Genomic DNA, 24,897 nt, shown 5'->3' with positions numbered 1-24,897 from the left:
CACATAAGTAAATGACTGAGCAAATGTAAGTACTTAAAGGTTACTACCAACATAAAAACATGTTTCTGCAGATTCAAAACAGCATAGTGGTTGTAAGTAGAAACTTTGGAATGAGACAGATTGTGGATTAAGTCTCAGATCTGCCTCTTATTAGCTATGTAATCTTGTGTAAGTTATTATTTAGCTACTCTGAACCTAAGTTTCCTCCTTTATAAAATAGGAAAGATAATATTTACTCCACAGTGTTGCTGTGAGAGTTAAAGGATATACTCCATGTACAGTGCCTGGGATAGAATAAGCATTCAATAAATATTAGCTATTACTATATTATTGTATAGTAAATCTTTTAGCCAATCTTCTTGAAACAGTGCTCTTACACCTGTCTATCTATTATTACTTCCTGTGTTTATCTCCTTCTATTAGAATCCAAGTGTCATAAAGACAGGGACATTATGGTTTATTTACCAATACATCCTCAACAACCTAGAACAGTGCTTAGCACATAAGACAAACATTTCTTTCATTTTTTGGTGGCGGCGGGGGTGCTCTTCAAGCGTCAGCTTGATTTTTTTATTTTTTATTACTTGAATGAATAATCAAACACACTCCTCAATGCACAGCAACTGGCTTTTGCAAACACCAATTCACCAAACCTTCTAAAAAATATTAAATCCAACAGACGCTTTGCAGTCCTTATCATATTAGATCTCTATTGTATGTGACATTAAGTAACCACTCATTCCTCCTTGAAACTCCTCCTTTGGCTCCCATGACACTACTCTCTAAGTTTCCTCATCTTTGGTGTCTTTCCTAGGTTCCTCATCTGCCAAGATCTTAAAAATTGGTATTCCGGGCAGGGCACGGTGGCTTACACCTGTAATCCCAACACTTTGGGAGGCCAAGGCAGGCGGATCATGAGGTTAGGAGCTCGAGACCAGCCTGACCAACATGGTGCAACCCTGTCTCTACTAAAAATACAAAAATAAGCCAGGTGTGGTGGAGGGTGCCTGTAATCCCAGCTCCTCAGGAGGCTGAGGCAGGAGAATTGCTTGAACCCAGGAGGCAGAGGTTGCAGTGAGACGAGATCGCACCACTGCACTCCAGTCTGGGCATAAATAAATAAATAAATAAATAAATAAATATTGGTATTCCGCAGTGTTCTTTCCTTGGCCCAGTGCTCTTCCCTCTACACCAGTGATTGTCAAATGCAGAAATACCAACGGGGGCTTTTGCCAAACTATGCTTTCCAGGGTCTGAGAATTGCTGCGTCAGTCAATCATTATTACAGGAAAGAACTTTATAGTACTCCCGTATGCTGGGAAGGCAAAAAGGTTGTGAACTCTTCTACCTACTCTCCTTGGTCAACTCTCTCCACAGTTATATACCACCTGTGTGCTAATGACTCCATGGGCTTTTATCTATATCCACGAACCCTGTCTTGAGTCAGGGCTAGAATATCCAAATGTATCCACTGGATTTTCCTCATGCATATCAAACTGAGTATCCAAAACTATGATGTCTCCCCCAAGACCTGCTCCTCTTGTGATGCCTCTGTCAATGAATGTCACCACCTGGTCACCAACTCCAAAAACCCAGAATTTATCTTTGACACCTCCTTTCTCCCACACCTCTCCACATCTAGTCAACCAAATCCTGTTGACTCTATCAACTAATTCTTTCTTGACTCTGTCCCACCTTCTATATCTCCATTATCATGCTCAAGTTCAGGCCTTCATCCCCTCTTTCTCAGATTACAAGAGCCTTCTATTCAGCTTCCCTATCTGTAGGTCAGTGGTTCTCAAAGTGTGGTCTCCAGACTAGCAGCATCAGTATTGCATGGGAATTTGTTAAAAATGCAAATTTCCAGGTCCCCCTCCATACTTACTAAATCAGAATCTGGAGATGGGTCCAAGTGAACGGCAGTTTAACAAGCCCTCCAGGTGATTCTGATGCATGTTAAACTTTTAAGAATCACTGCTCCAGGCTTATCCCCTTAGTAGTCTTCAACCTTGGGTGAACATTGCAGTCACCTGATATAGTTTAAAATATTGACACCTGGACCTTACTCCGCAGGTTTTGAGTTAATTGGTCTAAGGTAGAGGAGGGAGCTGAGAAAGTTCCCCCAAGTGATTCCAATGTGTACCCAAGATGAGGAACCACTGTGGTAGATCTAGTCTCCACAAAGCCAAAGTGATCTATTTAATGCAAAGCTAATCTGATTAAAAACTTTCAACAGCTCCCTGACAAGTTAAAAAAAAATTTCAAGCACCTCAATATAGCATTCAGTATCCTTTATAATCTAACCCTTGGCCACCAATATGAGGAAAGCACCATAATGGAGAGGTAAATGTCAGTTTGAGGTCAAATGATCCGAGTTTAAATTCCAGTTCTACTTAGTGGCTGTGAAACCTTAGGCAGCTTACTTAATTTTTCAGTGCTTCAGTGTCTACCTCGTGGGGTAATGGTGAGGATTCAATGAACGAATACACGTAAGTCTCATAAGGACAGTTCCTGACACACAAAAAAGCACTAAGTGGATGTGAGTTATTGTTATTCAAGATGCCACCATCTACAGGGAGCCTATCTCAATGCTTCCAAATTGAGAACTCTGAGTTTATCACTTATTAGGCTATACTGATTATCTGTTTGTATACCTATAGTACTTTTGTAATATCTGTAATTTCTCTCTAACTACTAAAATGGTCTCTAATATGTAATATTGTTAAACAAAACTGATAATAGGAGAGAAACCATATGGCAACATCATATTTTAGCCTCAATTTGTTTTCAGTAGCAATAATATCACCAGTAATTACGTAATACTTTTAGAATATTCAGTTCCCACAAACACAACAGCAGGAACTTTCAAAGCCAGAGTGAACAACAGCATAACCCTGAACTGAAATAAAGTACAGGCTTTTTTCCTTAAGTACTGAGTTATCTATTGCAGGGTCTCTGTGTTGTATGAAGTAGGCAAATGGGGGATATACTGTCTTTTCTATCACTAATTCTACATGATACTATTAATAAAAGTATCCTGTATTTTAAAGCATTCAAATGGGAATCATTATATTAAATACCACTGCAAATTAGCAGATTGCTAAGGAGACAGCTTTTCTACCTGGGAATAACTGAGAAGCTACTAAAAAATATGATTCTTTCATCTTCAAAATGGTATGTAGCAACTAATAATAAGAACTGAAGGAAGGTCTAAGACATCAAAGAAAACCAAATTGTAACCCAAATCCACAATGTACTTACCTTTAAAATACCATCAACGGTGCCCTTATAGAGATCCACATGTCCCACGATTGCCCTCTGGTTCATCATGCGAGTTCGCACCACATCAACCGGGTTGGAGGCCAGAGCCCCAGCCAAACCACATGTAAAGCTGGAACTGAAAGGAAAAGTTTAAGTAGATTGACCCCACTTCCACTCCCTGCCCACTTAAACAGAAATTAGGCTAAATGTAAACTGTACAATATAAGTCAGACCCATCAGATAAAACCTGGCACTTGGCCTTTCATTACAATCTAAAGAGACAGGAAATTTTTCTAAAGAGACATCATTCAAAGGCTTCAGTTTTCAATCTGAAACTCAGCCTCTTTTTAAAAGGAGAGTTTCTAAACCTAATAAGATTCCTAAGTAGAAAGCATCATGCACCACCTATTAGTTACATAAATTTTTCAAACCACAGCATCATATGCCAAATGTATCTGAGTAACAAAATTATCATAAGGGTTGCAAGACAAAGAAAACGTAAAGTGAGATTAGCAACAGTCTTTAGCCAAAAAACTGTGCTTTAGTTTCACAGACCTTATTTACCCCTTTTTTTCTGATTCCCATTGAGAAAAGTTTGCTTTCTCAAACAAAATTAACCAAAGCAAATAATAGATGTGCTTATTAGATATAGAGGCTGTGTATGGACAAATGTAAATCAGACAGACCTCTGATAGGCTGCTGTATTAGAAAATATTCCCAAGTACCCAAGCCCCCACAGCACCTGGGATTTCTGTGAAGTATAAAGTGTTCACAAGGCTTGAAGTTCTGATAATAGAAGAGACAAGGGTATTTAGGCCATACGTACCAGTTATCAAATTCCACCTGAGGATTTCAGTAAAAGAGACTTTTTGTACTCAAAATGCTGGAAATAAAATGAGCACATCCCATCCTACTTACACAAAGTGAGTTAAAATTGTATCACCCATCATTCCTGACAATATTAAGTGCTTCTTAGTAATATCATAGACTGGTAGCTCTACTCCCACAACGATGGCAGCACGCTGAGCAGTTGGAACCACACCCTACAAAACACAAGTGACATTAGGCACCAAGGAAATATAAAGGGAATGATGTCTTAGAGTGAACAAAATAGGTCAGGAGTTGAAAAGTAACAGAAAAATACAAGTCTGAAGTACACAGGTCACTCTTTCAAATCAATGACTAATAAGGGAACATTTACAAATTTCCAATTCACTTGCTATACTAAAAATAAAATAATTGATATGACACCCAAAGCACAAAAGACAAAAGAAAGAAAAAGATCAACTGGACTTCATCACAATTAAAAACTTTTGTGACTCAAAAGACACCACCAAGAAAGTGAAGAGCCAACACACACAAGGAAAAAAACATTTGCCACTCATATATCTGATAAGGGACTGGTGTCAAGAATATATAAAGAACTCTTACAACAAAAAAGGCAAACGATCCAATTTTAAAACGGCCAAAAGACCTGAAGATATTTCCTTCAAAAAAGATACACAAATGGCCAATAAGCAGATGAAAAGATGCTAAACATCATTAGTCCCTAGGGAAATGCAAATCAAAACCACAAGGACATTCCACTTCATACCTACTAGGAGGACTATAATGATTTTTCTTTTAAGTAAAAGAAGGCTAGGTGCAGTGGCTTATGCCTGTAATCCCAGCACTTTGGGAGACTGAGGCAGGAGGATCACTTGAGCAGGAATTCTAGACAAACCTGGGCAATACAGTAAGACTCTTATCTCTTAAAAAGATTTTAAAATTAGCCAGGCATGGTGGCATGTGCCTGTAGTCACAGCTACTTGAGATGCTGAGGTGGGAGGATCACCTGAGCCTGGGAGGCTGAGGCTGCAGTGAGCCATGATCACACCACTGCATTCCAGCTTGGGCAACACAGCAAGATCCTGCCTCGAAAAAAAAAAATTAATTAATAAATAAATAAGTAAAAGAGCAAGCGTTGGTGAGGAAGTGAAGAAATAGGAACCCTTACATGCTATGGGGCAGCCACTGTAGAAAACAATTTGGCATTTCCTCAAAAAGTTAAACACAGATTACCATATGAGCAAGCGATTTTACACCTAGGTATATACCCAAGAGAACTGAAAATATATGTTCATACAAAAATGTGTACAGAAATGTTCATAGCAGTATTTATAATAGCTAAAATGTGCGAAGAACCCAAATCCTCATTAATTGATGAAGGGACAAATACAATATGGCATATCCACACAATGGAATTAATATTCAGCCATAAAAAAGAATAAAGTACTGATACATGCTGCAACATGGATAAACCTTAAAATCAGTATGCTAAGTGGAAGAAGCCAGTCACAAAAGTCTACATATTGCCTGATTCCATTTACATGAAATACCTAGAACAGGCAAATCTATAGAGACAGAAAGTAGAGTAGTGGTTCTCTGCAGCTAGGAGGGCTGGGAGAAATGAGAAGTGATGGGTAAAGGGTAAGGGTTTCTTTTTGGTAATGAAAATTTTTTTTTTTCTTCTTCTTCTTTTTTTTTGAGACGGAGTCTTGCTCAGTCGCCCAGGCTGGAGTGCAGTGGCACGATCTCGGCTCACTGCAAGCTCCGCCTCCCGGGTTCACGCCATTCTCCTGCCTCAGCCTCCCAAGTAGCTGGGACTACAGGCGCCCGCCACTACACCCGGCTATTTTTTTTTTTTTTTTTTTTTTGTATTTTTAGTAGAGACGGGGTTTCACCTTGTTAGCCAGGATGGTCTTGATCTCCTGACCTCGTGATCCGCCCATCTCGGCCTCCCAGTGAAAATGTTCTAAACTTAGACAATGGTAATGGCTGCACAAATCTGTGAATACACTAAAAACAATTAAATCGCATACTTTTATGTGAATTATCCCAATAAAGAATTTGGGAATTATCATTATAATATGTGAATTTTCCCAATAAAGCTGTTATAAATAAAATCATGAAGCAAAAATCAGTGGGGGGAAGACAGCTTTCAAGTTTAACTCACAGAATTTTCAGATGTGCAGAAAGGACAAACACTAGGGTGACAGCAAAGGTATGAAGAAGCAAGAGAAAAAGTCAAGGGAAAGTGGTCCTTTGCTAACAACTCCTGCTGTGGTAACATTACCAGGGTTTCACTCGCTAGCATGATGTTCCTATCACAGCTCCCATTACAACACAGGGTTGCTAGTACATTAAAAGACACATTTATTAACGACACAAGAAAATGCTTATGATAGCACGTTAAATAAAGCAAGGCATAAAATTATATATAGTATTATTCTATCTTCAGGGGAAAAGGTATACACGCACATGCCAAATTCTTAGAAAGGATTAGAACGAAATACATCAAAATATTTTTTTCCTCTGGTATTAGGATAAGAGATGTTAATTTTCATTTTTATGCCTATCTATTTCTTTTCACATTTTCACAATGAATGTTTTACTTTTATAATTGTGTTTAGGTGTCATTTAAAGTTGAAAATAACATACCATGTGGACATCTGCTTTCTGGGATAATTACTATATTAAAAAGTTTTCAGTTATCTCTAAGTTCCCAAACTCAATTTATAAAGTGGGGCTGCTCTGCCTATGGAGTAGCCATTCTTTATTCCTTTACTTAATAAACTTGCTTTCACTTTAAAAACTAATAATAATAATCCCAGCTACTCAGGAGACTGAGGCAGGAGAATCGCTTAAACCCAGGAGGTGGAGGTTGCAGTGAGCTGAGATCGTGCCACTGCACTCCAGCCTGGTGACATAGCGAGACTCCGTCTCAATAAATAAATAAATAAATAAATAAATAAATAAAATGAAGTGGAAGTGACACAGCTGTGCCAAGATGCTTGATTGTGCTGATATGGCTGGCTAGCCGAAGGGTGCCTTCCTTGCTGGCTCTTTGACCTGCTTCTCATAAAGAGGGCACCCTTCACAGAAGACTGCTTTGGTGAACAAAGGCCCCAAACTGGAGCCCACAGTCCAAAATCAGGCTATAGACATGTTTTGAGTGGCCCACAGTGTTTCCAAAAGACTGAATTGGCTGTTAATATGTAAAAATCAGGATATTTCACACAGAAATGCAGATTTCCAGCATCTCTTGAAAGGCCAGAAAATTTGACCACACTGGGCTCACCGTCAACGCATGGCAGCAATGGGCTGGAGCTAAGGAGTAGCTGTCCTCTCTCAATGGGGACTGTGCTTTCCAGGACCACAGTCCCCACCACGCTACTCTCTCTCCAAATCTGTGGTAAGTGCTAGTTATACCTTGTTATTGTACTCGTGCTATTTTTTCTTACAATGAAGTTAGGAAGAAAGTGAAATGTTTTCATTATTCATGTTACAATCAGAGCGAGAAGATAAAACAAACAAAGATGAGCATGTTTGAAGAAAAATGCAAACATATTTTCTTGTTGAAATGAAAACTAAGTCCTGTATTTTTAACATGCAAATAAAACATGTCTGTCTCAGAAGAATACATTCAACAATGTACTTTGCTTCTTTATGTTAGGTGCCTAGATCATGTAAGTAGCCTGGATCATAAAAACAGTTATGTTCAGCTTCTCGAAATATAAACATAGATTTACCACATAATCCAGCAATTCCACTTTTGGCTATATAACCAAAAGAATTGAAAGCAGGGTCTAAAAAAGATATTTGCACACCCATTTACCCAGCAGCATTATTCACAATAGGCAAAAGGCAGAAGCCATTCAAATGTCCATCAATGGTTGAATGGATAAACAAAATGTGGTATATACATACAATGGAATATTATTCAGCCTTAAAAAGGAAGAAATTCTGACACATGCTACTGCATGGATGAACCTTGAGAATATTATGCTAAATAAAATCAGCCAGTCACAAAAAGATAAATATTATATGATTCCACTTACATGAAGTACCTATAATAATCAAATTGATAGAGACAGAAAATAGAATGGGGTTGGCAGGGGCTAGGGGAAGGAGAAATGGGGAACTGCTTCATGGGTATAGAGTTTCAGTTTTACAAGACCTAAAGAGTTCTGGAGATCAGTTGTACAACAATGTGAATGTACTTAACACTACTGAACCATCGAAAATGGTTAAGATGGCAAATTTTATGTTATGCCTACTTTTTACTACAATAAAATATAAAGTAGCTATGCTCCTGTGAAAAAATCTCCAATTCTATTTATTCCTCTGTTTTTGTTCCTTATCATCAGTTTATGAGAAAGTTCTAGTTAGTTCTATTTTCTGGCTTTAAATTAGATATATCAAGAAAGTGTACCCTGCTATTACCAAAAAGCAAACCTCAAGGACCATTAATGGATGCAAAGACCATTAGTTAGATGAAAGGTGATTAGATATTAGGATATATGCACGTTACTAGAATATTATCACCTCACAGATTACTTGCTAATTGCAAAGGAGGGAAAAAAAAAAAAAAAACTTATGTTTTACAATGGCGAGATCTGGTGGACGTTATCTTACCAAATAATCAAACTTGGTACCACTAATCATGGGACAAACTAATATTATGTGCCTCTTGCTGTGATGCGGTATGAAATACACAGCATCACCTATGAAGCACCCTTATCAAAAACGTTTAACATGAATCTAATCAAGCCAATATACCCTACTTACAGTTTATAGGAAATACAAAAGACAGAGAAACAACTTAAACACAATCAGGAAACATTTTATAAGAAAACTAGCCTGGCCAGGCATGGTGGCTCACATCTGTAAGGCCAAGGCCAGAGGATCACTTGAAGCCAGGAGATCAAGACCAGCCCAGGCAACAAAGCGAGACTCTGTCAAATAAAAAAAAAAAAAGAAGGAAGGAAGAAAATAAATTTTGAATTAGCCTGGTCTCATTAACAGGAAATTCTAATATGGGCTAGATATTAGGTATTAGGGACTTGTTAATTTTCTTAGATATGATAATGGTATTATTATGTAGAAGAATATCCTTATTCTTAGGAGATGCATAATTAAGTATTTAATTGAGTGCCATGATGTCTGCAACCTACTTTCATTTAGCTTAGCTTAAAAGAGAGAGTGTTTGTGTGTATACACATAAACAGATAAAGCAAATACGACCAAACTTTAACAGTCATCGAATCCAGCTCACAGGTATGTATTTCATAGTTGTATTCTTTCTTTTTTTTTTTTTTTTTTTTTTTGAGACGGAGTCTCGCTCTGTCGCCCAGGCTGGAGTGCAGTGGCCGGATCTCAGCTCACTGCAAGCTCCGCCTCCCGGGTTCACGCCATTCTCCTGCCTCAGCCTCCCGAGTAGCTGGGACCACAGGCGCCTGCCACCTCGCCTGGCTAGTTTTTTGTATTTTTTTTAGTAGAGATGGGGTTTCACTGTGTTAGCCAGGATGGTCTCGATCTCCTGACCTCGCGATCCACCCGCCTCGGCCTCCCAAAGTGCTGGGATTACAGGCTTGAGCCACCGCGCCCAGCAGTTCTATTCTTTCAATTTTTCCTTATGCTTGAAATTTTTGTTATGAAAAATTATAAAGGAAGAAAAATAGCAAAGCTCTCATTTTTATTTAAAAGTCTATTAAAGATTTCCCATTCCACTCTCTCTGTATATTCTACTAATAATCTTATTAATATTACAACACTTAGGGATTAAAAAGTTAGAGCAACAGTGATGCAAAGCAAAGTATAGATAGAAGACTGAAAGATAATATGACAAAAAGTTTAACAGAAATTATCTCTAGGCAGTGGGACTACTGGATTTTTTTCTTTTTACTTTTCTACATTTTCTCAATATTTTACAGTACATGTTATACTTTTTAGGTTAAAAAATTGTTTAAGGTAACAGCTCTTTTTTTTTTTTTTTTTTTTTTTTTGAGACAGAGTCTCGCCCTGTCACCCAGGCTGGAGTGCAGTGGCATGATCTTGGCTCACTACAACCTCCACCTCCAGGGCTCAAGCAATTCTCCTGCCTCAGCCTCCTGAGTAGCTGGGACTACAGCCGTACACTGCCATGTCTGGCTAATTTTTGTATTTTTAGTTGAGATGGGCTTTCACCATGTTGGCCAGGCTGGTCTCGAACTCCTGACCTCAAGTGATCCACCCGCTTTGGCCTCCCAAAGTGCTGGGATTACAGGCATGAGCCACAGCACACGGCCAGTAACAGCTTTTGAACACAAACACTACAAAGACATACGTCATCGTGTTAGTACAAAACTGGCAAAAAAAATACACTGAACAACTACATTCACTGTGAATATGATCAAAATGACCATCTCAAATAATGTAATAGCTTTCCCCACCTATATAATCCCTAAACATTATGCAGAAATAAAAGGCCAATGATAAGTTTTGGGCCTTTCAAAGGAGATGAGGAGTTTCTTACCTTAGTTTCTGGATTATAATTCACGATTTTATGTCTTTATATTAAAAAAGTATTCTTTGCAAATTATAGGAACTGAGGAGTGTAGAATAATAGCAGGAAAAGAGTACTTACCCTCCACAGACCCCTGGTGCCTTCTTGTTGGTATATATCGATAAAGCTTCCAATCATGCTCCCTTGGAACAAGCTTCCTTGAGCCTGCATTCGAATCTAAAATGAAAAGAGGTGAACATTTTATTTTGTCAGAGAGAACCAAAATGCTAAATTCATTTTAAATTCCTTTAAATTCATTTTAAATTTATCTAAAATGTAAAAAGCAGTATTCGGGAATCCCAGAAAAATATCTGCTATTATGATAAAGTTAATTAGTTAAACTGTATAGAAAAAGAATTTGTGTCAAAGTGTATTTTATAAAGATGATTTTCATCAGCCTCACATTCCTCACACTAAGTCTATTATTTCTGGAGCTAGAAGAAAATCTGGGGAAAAGAAAGAACAAGTGCTCAGCAGGACTAAAAAATGACTCATTTAGTGAAAAATTAGAAACAACTTAATATCCAAAAACAACAACTACACAGATTGGTTACAGAAATTATACATTCATTTAATAGAATACTATGGAGCCATAAAATTTTGTTGTACAATGGTATTTGCTGACACTGAAAGATATCAAAAATTGCTAACCAGAAAAAAAAATATTGCAAAGTACTATATCATTTTTATTAAAAACATGTAAACTTAAAAATATCCATAAGCACAGCAAAGAGATGAGGTGAACATATAAAACTAAATACTTACAGTGGTTTATGTCTGAGTGGTGAGGCTACAAGTAAGCATTTTTCTCTTTTGTGTTTTTTCTGCCTTCCACATTTTTCTACATTAAACATGCATTGCTTATGTAATTATAAAAAGGAAAAATGTGTTTTAAAATATAATTTTATGTTTATGAGACCTTAAGTTGAGTTCTATTTATAAAAAGCATGATATTATATTCTGCCAAGTGGCCTTTCAGAGCTGCAAGAAAGGAAAGATAGCATTAAATGGCCGTGTAAAAGGTTTGGTACAATTCCCCACAGACTCTGCACACATACAATCCTAGTAGTCAGTCACTAAATACTAGTGGCCCAAATGTAGGCCTGATTTTTATGCTACCATTCTAGGTTTCAACAAATGTATTTAGTAAGTCATGTAATGGCAACATGCTTTTATGCAGAAAGTTAACTGTTACTACTAAGAGTTTTAAAATATAATTATAAAAACCTAAACCCATTAAATCAAGATACAAACTGTCACAAAGACAAATCAAAACTACTAATACACTGTGGTAAGTAGAACACTTCTTTAAGGAGGTGATTCCTGAGCAACACAGGGACTAGCATGAGGCAAGTGAAGTGCTTTTCTTAGGCATGAAATGTAAGGGAGTGCAAGAAAACCTCAGTAATCAAGATAAATGACATCTCAATATGATATTTTTTAACCAAAATTAATCTTTTCTTAGGCATGAAATGTTAGGGAGTGCAAGAAAAACTCAGTAATCAAGATAAATGATGTCTCAATATGATATTTTTAACCAAAATTAATCCACAAAAAGCCATGATGAATCAAATATCAAATTTAACTAAAGCTAGGAATCAACAGGGCCAGGATTAGAGTGAGGTGAATGAGATGAGTTATATGAAATCTTGGTATCTGGTTCATCATGAATTTTTTGCATTAATTTTGATTACTTAAAAATAACTGCATACAAATGTTGTTTATATTGATTACTGAGTTTTGTGGCACCTTCTTACATTCTGCATCAAAGGGGACTGCCTTACTTGTTTTGCCCTAGTCCTGTCCCTGTTTATGAGCCTTGTCTTGAAGGACAAATTCACCAGGAAAATGAGAAAGACATTTCAGGAAGAAAGTGCTACATGCACAAAGGCAAAGAAGCAGTACATAGTAGATCAGATATGGATTTAGATAGATCTTTCTAGCTTCACCTGGGGATGGGTTGAGGAAGTGGAGTACACACTAGAGTGAAGGGACAAGTTAGGAGGCTACTGAGATGAGGCCCTACAAGAGGAATGGTGCGGAAAGGACAGAGTTGAGAAAGATAGATGAGGCAAAATCTGTAGAAACTTGGTATCTAATCCAATACTAGAAGGAAGCAAAGATAGAGAAGAATCAAAGATGATCTAGGTTTCTAGTTTAGATGACCCAGCAGGTCTGGGTAGTGTGGTAGATATGAGTTGTCTCCCAAAATCTACTCTCCTTTCTTGCAGCTAGATGTAGCCATAGAACTAAGTCTTTCAGAATGGAACATGAACAGAAATAATGGTTGAAACTTCCCAGTGTCTTGCTTAGAAGGAAATCACCTGTATTTCAGAATAGCCAAACGCCCTACTAAATGAGAAAAAGTTGTCCTTGGCCGCCTATAATCCCAACACTTTGGGAGGCCAAGGTGGGCAGATCACCTGAGGTCAGTAGTTTGAGACCAGCCTGGCCAACATAGCGAAACCCCGTCTCTACTAAAAATACAAAAATTAGCCAGGCGTGGTGGTGTGCACCTGTGTAATCCCAGTTACTCGAGAGGCTGAGGCAGAATTGCTTGAACCCAGGAAATGGAGGTTGCAGTGAGCTGAGATCACGCCATTGCACTCCAGCCTGGGCGACAGAGCAAGACTCCGTCTCAAAAAAAAAGAAAAAAAAAAGAAAGGTTGTCCTTGCAGAAGAATTCTAGCTAAGAAACATGGATGGAATGATGGAATCAGAAAATCACCACTTTGCGACCTTAAATGAAACAATTGATTCAGGTAATAGTCACCAATGGATGAAACCATTAGATGAAGGATTGACAGGAAACTACAAAGGAGAAATCGGACTGTCACGCCTGAACCCACTGATCAATCTTAACATACCTATATTGGGACAACTAAACACTGTGTGCCTCCTCACATGACTCAGTATGACCTTTACAGAAACCTTCCTTTTACAGAGATAGAAGATTTAGAGGACTAAATTACAAAAGACAAATCCAAAACTTGGGAATTCTAAAGGAGAGCTGATCCCATTTATTTGACAAGTTAATGGCAAAAAGCAAATAAATAAATAAATAAATAAAAGGTATATGGACAGGAGTAGGGTACTCTAGAATAAAAGGGACTTAAGAAACATAACAATTAAATATAATGCATAGGCTTTGGAACCCAAGTTAAACAAATCAACTGTAAAATATAAGATAGTCTAGAAATGTGAACACAGATTATTAGATGTTATTAATGAATAAATGTTAATTTTGTTCAATGTAACAATAGCATCGCGGTTATATAGAAAAATATTCCTTTTATGAGATGCACATCGAAGTATAGGGGGGAAAAATGACAACGTCTGGAATGTGCCTTAAAATAATTCAGAAACAGGGAATAAAAAAGCACGTCTAGCAAAATCTCAAGCTATCTCGGTGATGTGTACAAAGATGTTCAATGTACTATGTTATTTTCTACTCACTCATATGTTTGGAATTGCTTATCAAAAACTACATATTTAAAGATTTAAACTGTTAAAGATAAAAATGGAGGCGACAATTGAGATAAAGCCCAAGACCAGACACCCATCATCAGGGAACCGAAACTTAAGTCTTCCTATTTCTTCAGAACTGCTATCTCTAATCATAACAACAAAACATAAGCTTTATATCTTTGTCAGAATGCTTCAGTGAAATGAAACCAATAACTATAGACAATCACCTTACACAGCTGTTTGCCTTTAAAAGAAGGATAATTTATAACAGTCGATCACAAAAAAGGTCAAAATGTTTCTGCCCTTCTGCTTTATAAACTGTACTGTAAGATAAGTTTGTTATCACTCGGTTTGAAGTATCCTGGATCAAGATCTGTACTTTCTCTTATTGCATACAATAAACTTTAAAACTTTTCCTGATTTTATTTTTGACAAATCAAAAGGAAACTGCTTTCCCTTTACTCTCTCCCATGGGCTGGAATGAAGGTTTGATGGTGCTCCAACTTCAACTATACAGATTAAAATAATACCACAGGACAGGGGTCAACAAACATTTTCTATAAGGGTCCAGACAGTAAATATATTAGACTTTGCAGGGCTTATAACTTCTGTTGTGACTACTCAGCTCTGCCACTGAAGCACAAAAGCTTTAAGACAATAAATAAACAAATGGAGTGGCTGCGTTCCAATAAAACTTTATTTACAACAGGGAGTGGGTCAGATTTGGCCCACAGACAGTAGTTTGCCAATCCCTGCCCTAGGAGATGGCAGTGCAACAAAAATGAAGAAAACTGGATCCTGGATGAATACATGAAGTAGTGCTGCCTTACCAGCATTAACTGCAGTCCTCTAGATGGTTACATGAGAGAGAAATAAACTTGTATATGGAGACGTTTTATTTTTGAGTTTCTTTGTGACAGTAGCTTAGCCTATAACCTAACTGGTACAGTGAGAGCTAAAGTATTAAGAATGAAAAAGGCAGTCGGGCACAGTGGCTCACGCCTGTAATCCCAGCACTTTGGGAGGCCGAGGCAGGCAGATTACGAGGTCAGGAGATCGAGACCATCCTGGCTAACATGGTGAAACCCTGTCTCTACTAAAAATACAAAAAATTAGCCGGGCGTGGTGGCAGGCACCTGTACTCCCAGCTACTTGGGAGGCTGGGGCAGGAGAATGGCATGAACCCAGGAGGCACGGCTTGCAGTGAGCCCAGACTGTGCCACCGCACTCCAGCCTGGGCAACAGAGTGAGACTCTATCTCAATAATAATAATAATAATAATAAGAAGAAGAAGAAGAAGAAGAAGAAGAAGAAGAAGATTTTTAAAAAGAATGAAAAAGGCCACCAGGGAAAGACTGAAGAGGAGAAAAGAGCTAAAGATGGAACCTTGGGTGGAAGAAGAAAAAGATTTAAAGTATATGCATAAAAAGGAAGCCCACAAATGAAACTAAGGAATAGGAAAACTAGAAGAATCTAAATAGTGTAGTAACAAAACCAAAAAAGAACTTCAAGTAGAAGTAATTAGTCAAAATAGGTTAAGTAAGATGAGAACTAAAATGTCCACTGGATTGGATAATGAGGACATTACTGATGACCCTGCGGAGAGTGATTTCAATCAAGTAGCAGGAGTGATTACAGCAGGTTATGGAGGAAATGTGAAATGTAAAGATTACTCTTGTAAAATCTGAATGAGAAGGTAAGGAAAGAGATAGCATGGTGTTTTGAAGTCAGAGGGTCAAGAAAATATTTTAGGATAGAGCGATTTGACCATAGTTATCATTTGAGAGCAGATAACCAGTAAAGAGGAGGACACTGAAGAGAAAGAGGACAAATGATAGAGAAAGGTCCCTGATGAAACAGAAGTGAATAAAAGTAGAGTAACCAGGTTTTTTTTTAAACTTAAGCATGTATCAAAATCACTTGAAGGGCTTGTCAAACCAGACTGCTGGGCCCCATCCTACCCTTTCTGATACAGTAGGTGTGGGATGGGGCCTGATAATTTGCATTTCTAACAAGTTCCCAGGTAATACTGGTCTGGTCTGGAAAACCACTACAGTAAGATGGAAGTTTACACATGTAGGGTAGAAAGGACACGAAATTGAGAGGTATAAGGCCAGGCCATAGGAGGTCGGGTTGTCTGCTGAGAGTAAGAGGAACAAGGAACTCTTCAATTAAATTATCTTCATAAATACTTGTTCTAAGTCAACAAAAATAAGCATGGGGAAAGGACTCCCTATTCAATAAATGGTGCTGGGATAGCTGACCAGCTATATGCAGAAGAATAAAACTGGGCCCCTACCTTTCACCATATACAAAAATTAACTCAAGACAGATTAAAGATTTAAATGTAAGACCTCAAATTATAAGAATCCTAAAAGAAAACCTAGGACACACCATTCTGGGCATTGGCCTTGGGAAAGAATGTATGACTAAGTCCTCAAAAGCAATTGCAACAAAACAAAAAATTGACAAGTGGGACCTGATTTAACTAAAAAGCTTCTTCACAACAAAAAAAAAAAAACTATCAACAGAGTAAACAGACAACCTACAGAATGGGAGAAAATATTCACAAACTATGCATCTGATGAAAATCTGGTATCCAGCATCTATAAGGAATTTAATTCAACAAGCAAAAACCACATAACACCATTAAAAAGTGGGCAAAAGAGATGAATGGACACTTCTCAAAAGAAGACATACAAGCAGCCAACAAACATGAAAAGATGCACAGTATCACTCATCATCAGAGAAATGTAAATCAAAACCACAACAAGATACCATCTCACACCAGTCAGCATGGTTGTTATTAAAAAGCAAAAACAACAGACGCTGGCGAGGCTGCAGAGAAAAGGGAATGCTTAGACACCGTTGGTGGGAATGTAAATTAGTTCAGCCACTTTGGAAAGCAATTTGGAGACTTCTTAAGGAACTTAAAACAGAGTTACCATTCAACCCAGCAATCCCATTACTGGGTATATATCCAAAAGAAAATAAATAATTCTACCAAAAAGACACACACACTCCTATGTTCATCACAGCGCTATTCACAATAGCAAAGACATGGAATCAACCTAGGTGCCCACCAACGTTGGACTGGATAAAGAAAATGCGGTACATATACACCATGGAATACTATGCAGTCATAAAAGAGAACAAAATCATGTCCTTTGCAGCAACATGGATTGAGCTAGAGGCTATTATCCTAAATGAATTAGTGTAGGAACAGAAAATCAAATACAGCATGTTCTCATTTGTAAGTGGGAGCTAAATATTGCATACTCATGGACAAAGATGGCAACAATAGACATCAGGGAATAATAAGAGCAGGGAGAGAAGGAGGGGAAAAGCGTTGAAAAACTGTTGGGCACTGTGCTCACTATCTGGGTGATGGGATCATTCATATCCCAAACCTCAGCATCATATAATACACCCATGTAATAAACCTGCACATGTACTCCCTGAATCTAAACACTGAAAAAAAAAAAAACCTTGTTATGTAAATCTAAAATGATATAAAAATTCTGTAAATTACTATCATTTTAGTCCAGAAAGACTGTCTCATATTTTTAATCCATCAACCACCAGTGGTTTATTTCATATGTGTTGTTTTTCAAGTCATTCTCTCAGTTCTCAAACCCCTCTCTGAACTGCAATAAACAGATCTCACCTTTGCTAACCTAGCCACTTGTGGTTTCACTAGTGGTCAAATTTTAAAAAGCATGTGTCCTCTTACTTTTTTCTCACAATCCCCTTAAAATAATTTTAAAATAATTTTTTAAAACTTTGGGTTCCCCTCACTTATTTTAATTCTATATTTAGTGCTTTTAACTAATCATAAGTTTAAACACGTTAACAAGTAGAAAATATTTACCATTTTTATGAAATAAGATGAAATTTTATATTAAAAGAAATGTTTCAGTCTGTGACTTGATAAAACCTTAAAGAAATCCAATTATACTCTTAATAAGTCAGCACCACCAACCTATACTGTTCTAGTTCTGAATTCAGAATATTCCAATACAGTCCAAAATATACCATTTTAAAGCCAAATCTAACCCTTAATAGAAATATTAATAAAACAGGAAAAGACAGAAGCATGACAGACTTAAGGTACCCAAATTAGTTATTAAAGTAAGCTTCTCCAAAAACTATATTTCAATTTACCCCTCTGTTTGGCATCCTAGATTATACCACAGGTCAACATACCATACCAAGATTTAGAATAGGCAGGGACATGCCTTTCTTTTGTAAAACTGAGTAAGGGCTATTATGTACAGATTCATTCTTGGACCAATTTTAAGATGGAGTACAAATGGATGTGAGAGATCTGGAAATTGATTCCTATAAAACTGCATAGCCCTTGGAAAGAACCTACAGGGCCCTGCATACCCCAGTGTGAGGACCAGTGGATTAATGCATATCGTAATAAACTGACTGCCATTTATTGAGCATCTACTACACCAAGTACAATGATAGGCAGTATATATATATATATATATATATATAATCGCTAATCCTTTACAACTCTATGTTATAAACACTGTATTATCTTTGTTTTTCAAATGATGAAATTGAGGCTTAATGCAGTTAACTGATTTGCCCAAGGTTCTACAGCTGGCAAGTGACACAGCGAGAACCTGAACCCAAATCTGACTCAAAGTTTATGCTCCTTTCAAATCACACTGTGTCTCTCTTACCTTTAGAACATCGGTGGGATTGGCTATAGTGGAAGATATCACTCCTGACACTACCCCACAGATCATATTAATTAAAAGAGTTTCATCTGTGAAAAGGAAAAGAAAAAGAAAGGTCTGCTTGTATTAGGTACCAGTTTGAGAACACAGTACTGACCTACTGGAGAAAGGGAAACTTGGTTAGAGAGATGACTTTAGAAATGAACCAAAATGCTTAGGAAAATAAAGAAACTCAAATATTTCTACATCTCAATTCAGTGCTAAAATATGTTAAAACTTGTAAAATATAAATCATTTCTAAAAACATCATTATTTCGGCCGGGCGCAGTGGCTCACACCTGTAATCCCAGCACTTTGGGAGGCCAAGGTGGGTGGATCACAAGGTCAGGAGTTCGAGACCATCCTGGCTAACACGGTGAAACCCCGTCTCTACTAAAAAATACAAAAAGTTAGCCAGGTGTGGTGGCGGGCGCCTGTCGTCCCAGCTACTTGGGAGGCTGAGGCAGGAGAATGGCGTGAATCCGGGAGGCGGAGCTTGCAGTGAGCCAAGATGGTGCCACTGAACTCTAGGCTGAGCAACAGAGCAAGACTCTGTCTCAAAAAAAAAATCATTATTTCTAAAGGACACTGGCTGGAACACGTCCTTTTCTTCTTCATAACTATCAATATCCCACACACGAATTCAGAAGGTGGTATTTCCCCTTTGATCTTTTCAAACATCTAACATGCTTTTTAAGTATTTTTCTGGGTAATCGTCAACTCTAAAGATTCGGGAACTGAATGTTAAAAGAGAAAGTCTTCTGTCTAATACAAAAAACTTATCTGAATATTAATTTTGATAGGCCTGAGATCTCTCCTAGCCTGTTAATTTACAAAAGATTTCTGTAGTCAAATATGAAAAAACAATCATTTAGAACTAAATCTCCTCAGCAAGAAAAAAGAACAAAGAAACCAAAGAGCACATTGTTCTATAGTGAAATTCAATCTTTACCGCTCCTTCACACCATGAAGACCCCACAAATAGAAACTAAACAAACCCAAGTGAAGAATCTATGAAAGAAAAGTATTTCAGAAAGAGGTGGAAGAGAACCCTTCACGATCCCCCAAAAAAGGCTTCAGAAAAAGTTGATTTTAGGACAATAAAGTGATTCAAAGGACATTACTAACCGAAAGGCTTTCCAGCTGTCCCCAAACATCCAACAGCCCCAGGCCTGTGGTAAAATAACCATTTAGTGTAGTATCATGATGGAAAATGCTACAGCAGCAAACAGACATATGATAATGCTGAATATTCGTAAGGTAGTCATAAGTACATCAGAATTTAGAAAGTAGCCTAATAAAAGCTTATCAAAATTGCCAGCTAGAAAATGCCTTACAGTTGAAGTCCTCTTATTGATGAAGATAGCATTAATTTTCTGGACAAGATTGTTCCATGTTTCTTTTGGGATGATCACGTGCCTTGTTTGTTGCTAGGAAAAGGGACAAAATTTGAAGAAAAGGTCTCTCTAACTCGTATATCACCTCTGCAAAGATTTATTCCAAGTTAGAACAAGCTCACTTTGTCTTTGCAGTGACTCTCCTGTATTCTCAGGCACCTCATGACCAACACTTCTCACTAAGCATGATTTCAACAATCCCTTTGAGTATCACCTCAAAAGAGGGTGAGTATACTGACCTTCTAAACGTTCTACAAATAAGCGCTTCAAGCTTTGGTAAATCCCAATTTTAATGGTGCCATATGATGCTTGTCTTAGCAATGCAGGAGCAATTCTGCAAAAAAAAAAAAAAAGTAAAAAAGTTATTCTCAACATGTATTTGCAGATTATACATATCTACACAGCCTACTTATTTGCACTACCCATCTCATTCCACCCAACAACAGCAGAATATGATTTTTCTTCAAGCACTCATGAAACACTCACCAAGAAACTCAACATTCTCGATCATAAAACCAACCTCAACACATTTTAAAGAACTGAAATCATATACAATATGTTATCTGAAGATAATGGAATCAAACCAGAAATCAATAAGAAAAATCCTCAAACATTTAGAAATTAAACAACATACTTCTAAACAATCTATTGGTCAGACCAAGTGTCTGTCAAAGGAAACTTTTTAAATTCACAGGTCTAAATGACAACAAAATTCAACCTACTAAAATTTATGAGATGCAGCCAAAGCAGTGCTGAGGGAAATTTATAGCATGAAAAGCTTAAATTAAAAAAAAAAAAAGGGAGGGGGGAGTCTGAAATCAATAATCTATACTCCTACCTCAAGAAACTAGAAAAAGAAGAGCAAAATAAACCCAAAGCAAGCAAAAGGAAGAAAATAATAAAAAGCACAAGTCAATGAAATTGAAAATAGGAAAATAGAGAAAAATCAATGAAACAAAAAGTTGGCTCTTTAAAAAAAACCAACAAAATTGATAAACCTCTAGCAAGACTCACAAAGATAAAAAGAAGATGCAAATAAAAAATGAAACGGGGACTAGCACTACAATCCCTGTAGCCATTAAAAGGACAATAAGAGTATGGTATAAACAACTTTATACTCATAAATTCAACACCTTAGAAGAAATGGACAAATTCCTTGAAAACCACAAGCTACCAAAACTCAACTAGATAAAACAGATAATCTGAATAACACTCATACCCACTTCAATGGACTCAATGTTTGTACCATCCCCAAATCAAGATCTTAAAATCCTAACCCCCAATATGATGGTAATAGGAGGTGATTAGGTCATGAGGGTAAAGCCCTCATGAATAGGATTTGTGCCCTTATAAAAGGGATCCCAGAGAACTCCCTCACTCTCTTTCTGCCATGTGAGGATACAATGAGAAGTCTTGGCAGTCTGCAACCCAGAAAAGAGACCTCAGCAGAACCTGACCATACTGGCGCCCTGATCTCAGATTTCCTGCCTCCAGAGCTGTGAGAAATAAATTCTGGTTGTTTACAAGTCACCCAGTCTATGGTATTTTGTTATAGCACCCCAAACTATGATAACCTTAAAGAATTTGCATTCTGAATTTAGATGCTCCCCAAAAAGAAATATTCAGCCCCAGATAATTTCACTGGGGAATTCTACAAAACATTTAAAATTAACACCAAGTTACACAGTTCCTTCCAGAAAACAGAAGAGGGAATGCTTCCCAACTTATTTTGCCTAGTATTACCCTGATACCAAAACCAGACAAAAACAGTACAAAAAAGGAAAACCACAGACTAATGTCTCTCATGAACTTAGATGCAAAACTCCGTAAGAAAATATTGGTAAATTGAATCCAGCAATGTATAAAAAGAATTATACATCATTACTCACCTGATAAAGATTTTTTTTAAAAAATCAACCTCTACTTCCTAACAGTTGCAGATACGTCTTTAATCATATCAACAAGGAGGCACTAGAGCCAAACTTCCACCCTATTTAAGTTCTCCTTTAAACTGGAGACATTCTCATTCATACCTCCTTTGGGATTCTTCCAAATTGCAGAACTATACTGTAGGAGGTATAAATAGAAAGACAGCAGCAGCTCAAATGGTTAGGATTTTTAAATGATGACTAAATATGCATATTTTGACTTTATTCCTTGCTATCAGAAAAGAAAATATCTTGTGATTATACATGCTGATGAAAGAACAAGGTGAAACAGATGATCCACAAATCAGGATGGTGGATCATCTTCAGGATGCTTCAGGATATACTACTTGATTTTTCCCCCAAGAAAATTACCTTTTAAATTAAGTCTAACATAGTTTAACGATGTAACATAGTTTAACGATAACACTGATATCTATTCTCTGAGTAATAAACCGGTAGCCTAGACGCAGGAGTGGCCTAGGAAACTGGCAACAGATGAACGACAAACTAGACAGTAAACCACAAATGGCTAATCAAAAGGTGATGATAAAGATGGGTCTCCCTCTCTCTCATTATGCACTTTCTGTTTAAACTGCAAGGATAATATTTTTTTCAAAAAGGATAATTTTAAAGGAAGTCAGAATTTGCCAACTCAGGAGGGATATCACAAAAAGATATATAATTAATTGGTGCTGTTTTTAACAGTGGCTATTATGACTCTCGGGAAATCCGCAGAAAGTCTATGCTGCAACGACATACCCATTTTAAAATGTTATTATCACTTATAGCCAAATGAACACAAAATCCAAAGCTCAAGACTTATAAGGAGGAGAAATATAAACTGGCATATCAATACTGAATTACAAGTTGAAATAGTGACTATGAAACAGACACAAACTATCAGACAGCTGAAAACTATGGCTTCTTTAAAAAGCATTTCTGTTAATGATATAAGGAAAGAATCAGTCTTACCCTGAATAGAGAGCCAATACACCTTCCTCTTTACAGATGCGAAACAGTGCGTGGAACATCCCTCTATATTTTATCTCTTTGAAACGGGCATCAATGCTTTGGCCTTGAACCTGAAGTCGTGTTTTGGTAAGGTCCACAGGGAAAGTCCCTATAAAGGAACACTCATTTATAAGTATGTCCAAAGAATCACAGTTAAGTTGTTGCTAAATATAAGCCAAGGACAATATTTGAATCCTAAGACAAAGTCCTTTTTAATAACACATAGAAGAGCTCTAGTAGAATACCACTGTCAGAGGACATGAGTTGCATGTGGTAAGTGAAATGCATTATACTATACAAAGGCAGCACCAACTGACCCACAATATACTTCAAACTGTAATATGATAAAATGCTTTAAGATTGCCCTATTATAAATGCAAAATAATTAAATGTTGTTTTTTATTTCATCTGTAACGTTCAATCTGGCATTTATCAGTCTCCCTCCTGCCCCTTCCCACCCCAAGTGTCCCCACCGCTGTGTCTCATAAAATCTCCCCAAATTTTCACAAAGATAGGAAAGCATGGGATTGCTGCTCCAGATGCTCTTATATAGTGCTACAAAGTTTTGTGGGGTTTTTCTTTTATCTGTTTACAAGAAACAAATAGTCCCCTAATATTATGAAAGATAATGGCAAAGCCCTATTTGGTTCTCCTCATCCTGGTCCCTTAGGTAATTCAGGACTAATACCAGCAGAGTGTTTGGGGGGAAATTTTCTTTAACCAAACCTCTTACATCAACAAACAGAAGTGGTCATCACATTGACAAAATATATTTCAGGGTGTAAAACTAACAAGATGATTAGGTAGCTCTGGTCACTGATGACCCGAATATCACAACACCACAGGATATGCCAAGAACGTCAGTAGTCATTCATGAATAGTTTAGAAAAGAGAATATCTGGAAGATGAAAAAACAACAATCTAAAAATATTTCAAAATTAAAATCATGTAGAAGAGACTCTTGTTTGATCTTGTGAGTATATTTTCTTCTAAAATAGGACAGAGGTTTGAAAAAAAGGACTTTCAGTACAAATAAACTTATAAACAATTTAGCATAAAAGACTATTAATACAGAAATATAGCAAAAACCCTTAAGACATATCAACTCCCTCTATATATTCATGTATTTTACTTAAGCCTAGCAAATTAACAAATCACTAAACTACCAAAAAAGCTTTCCTTAGTTTGACTTTTCTTAACTCATCTGCCATAATATTAGTAGTACTTTCCCCGAAATATTACTTCATGGCTTTGAGACAATTTTCAAAATAACGTGAGCTTCTTATTTTTTATCTGGCTTTCACCAAAAATAACCATCACCATAAGCTACCATCTATACCATATAATGCAGATTTGTCCTTTCTCGCATTCTTACCAAACTCAGCCACGATAGAGGCAAGGCCGCCATATACAAAGGGTTTCCAATTCAGACCAGACATCTCATGACTTACAGTGGTACTTTTCTGGTGCTAAAAATAAACACAAATCAGAACAAGGCACAAGAGTGAGGAGCATTTGTTAGCATCCGATCATATAATTTAGATAAACAAAATTGGCAAATAAAACAGAGGTAGAGGAAAAACCCCACCAAGTGGAATGACACAAAATAGGGGATCCTGTTTTATGTGCTGGATGATCATGAGTTTGTTCTTTACTGACATTTTGTAGGGGTAGGCGTGTGATTCACTCAGAGATCAACCTGTGCCCTTCATTCTCTTCAGTTTCTTTAATGT

At 37.2% G+C, this 24,897-nt stretch overlaps 2 protein-coding genes across 6 annotated transcripts in view; one reads left to right on the top strand and one right to left on the bottom strand.

Moving 5' to 3' along the window:
• The window catches only part of AIFM1 (apoptosis inducing factor mitochondria associated 1), a 409,113-nt gene that overhangs the window by 162,843 nt on the left and 221,373 nt on the right, over positions 1 to 24,897 (top strand). The window lies entirely within an intron of this gene.
• SLC25A14 (solute carrier family 25 member 14) overlaps positions 1 to 24,897 on the bottom strand; it is a 34,006-nt gene that overhangs the window by 4,089 nt on the left and 5,020 nt on the right. For 3 of the 5 annotated variants that reach the window (XM_050777471.1, XM_050777472.1, XM_050777473.1), the window contains 7 exons: positions 24,540 to 24,633; positions 23,126 to 23,273; positions 20,465 to 20,559; positions 18,793 to 18,878; positions 10,709 to 10,804; positions 4,180 to 4,304; positions 3,262 to 3,397 (listed from right to left, as the gene is read on the bottom strand). In XM_050777471.1, coding sequence (XP_050633428.1) covers positions 3,262 to 3,397; positions 4,180 to 4,304; positions 10,709 to 10,804; positions 18,793 to 18,878; positions 20,465 to 20,559; positions 23,126 to 23,273; positions 24,540 to 24,633 — 780 coding nt within the window. The other 2 variants (XM_050777475.1, XM_050777474.1) reach the window with 2 other exon arrangements.

Source organism: Macaca thibetana, chromosome X, assembly GCF_024542745.1.
Source record: "Macaca thibetana thibetana isolate TM-01 chromosome X, ASM2454274v1, whole genome shotgun sequence".
Taxonomy (NCBI): Eukaryota; Metazoa; Chordata; class Mammalia; order Primates; family Cercopithecidae; genus Macaca; species Macaca thibetana.
Note: the sequence above shows the minus strand (reverse complement) of the source record. Positions and strands in the feature narration are given on the sequence as shown.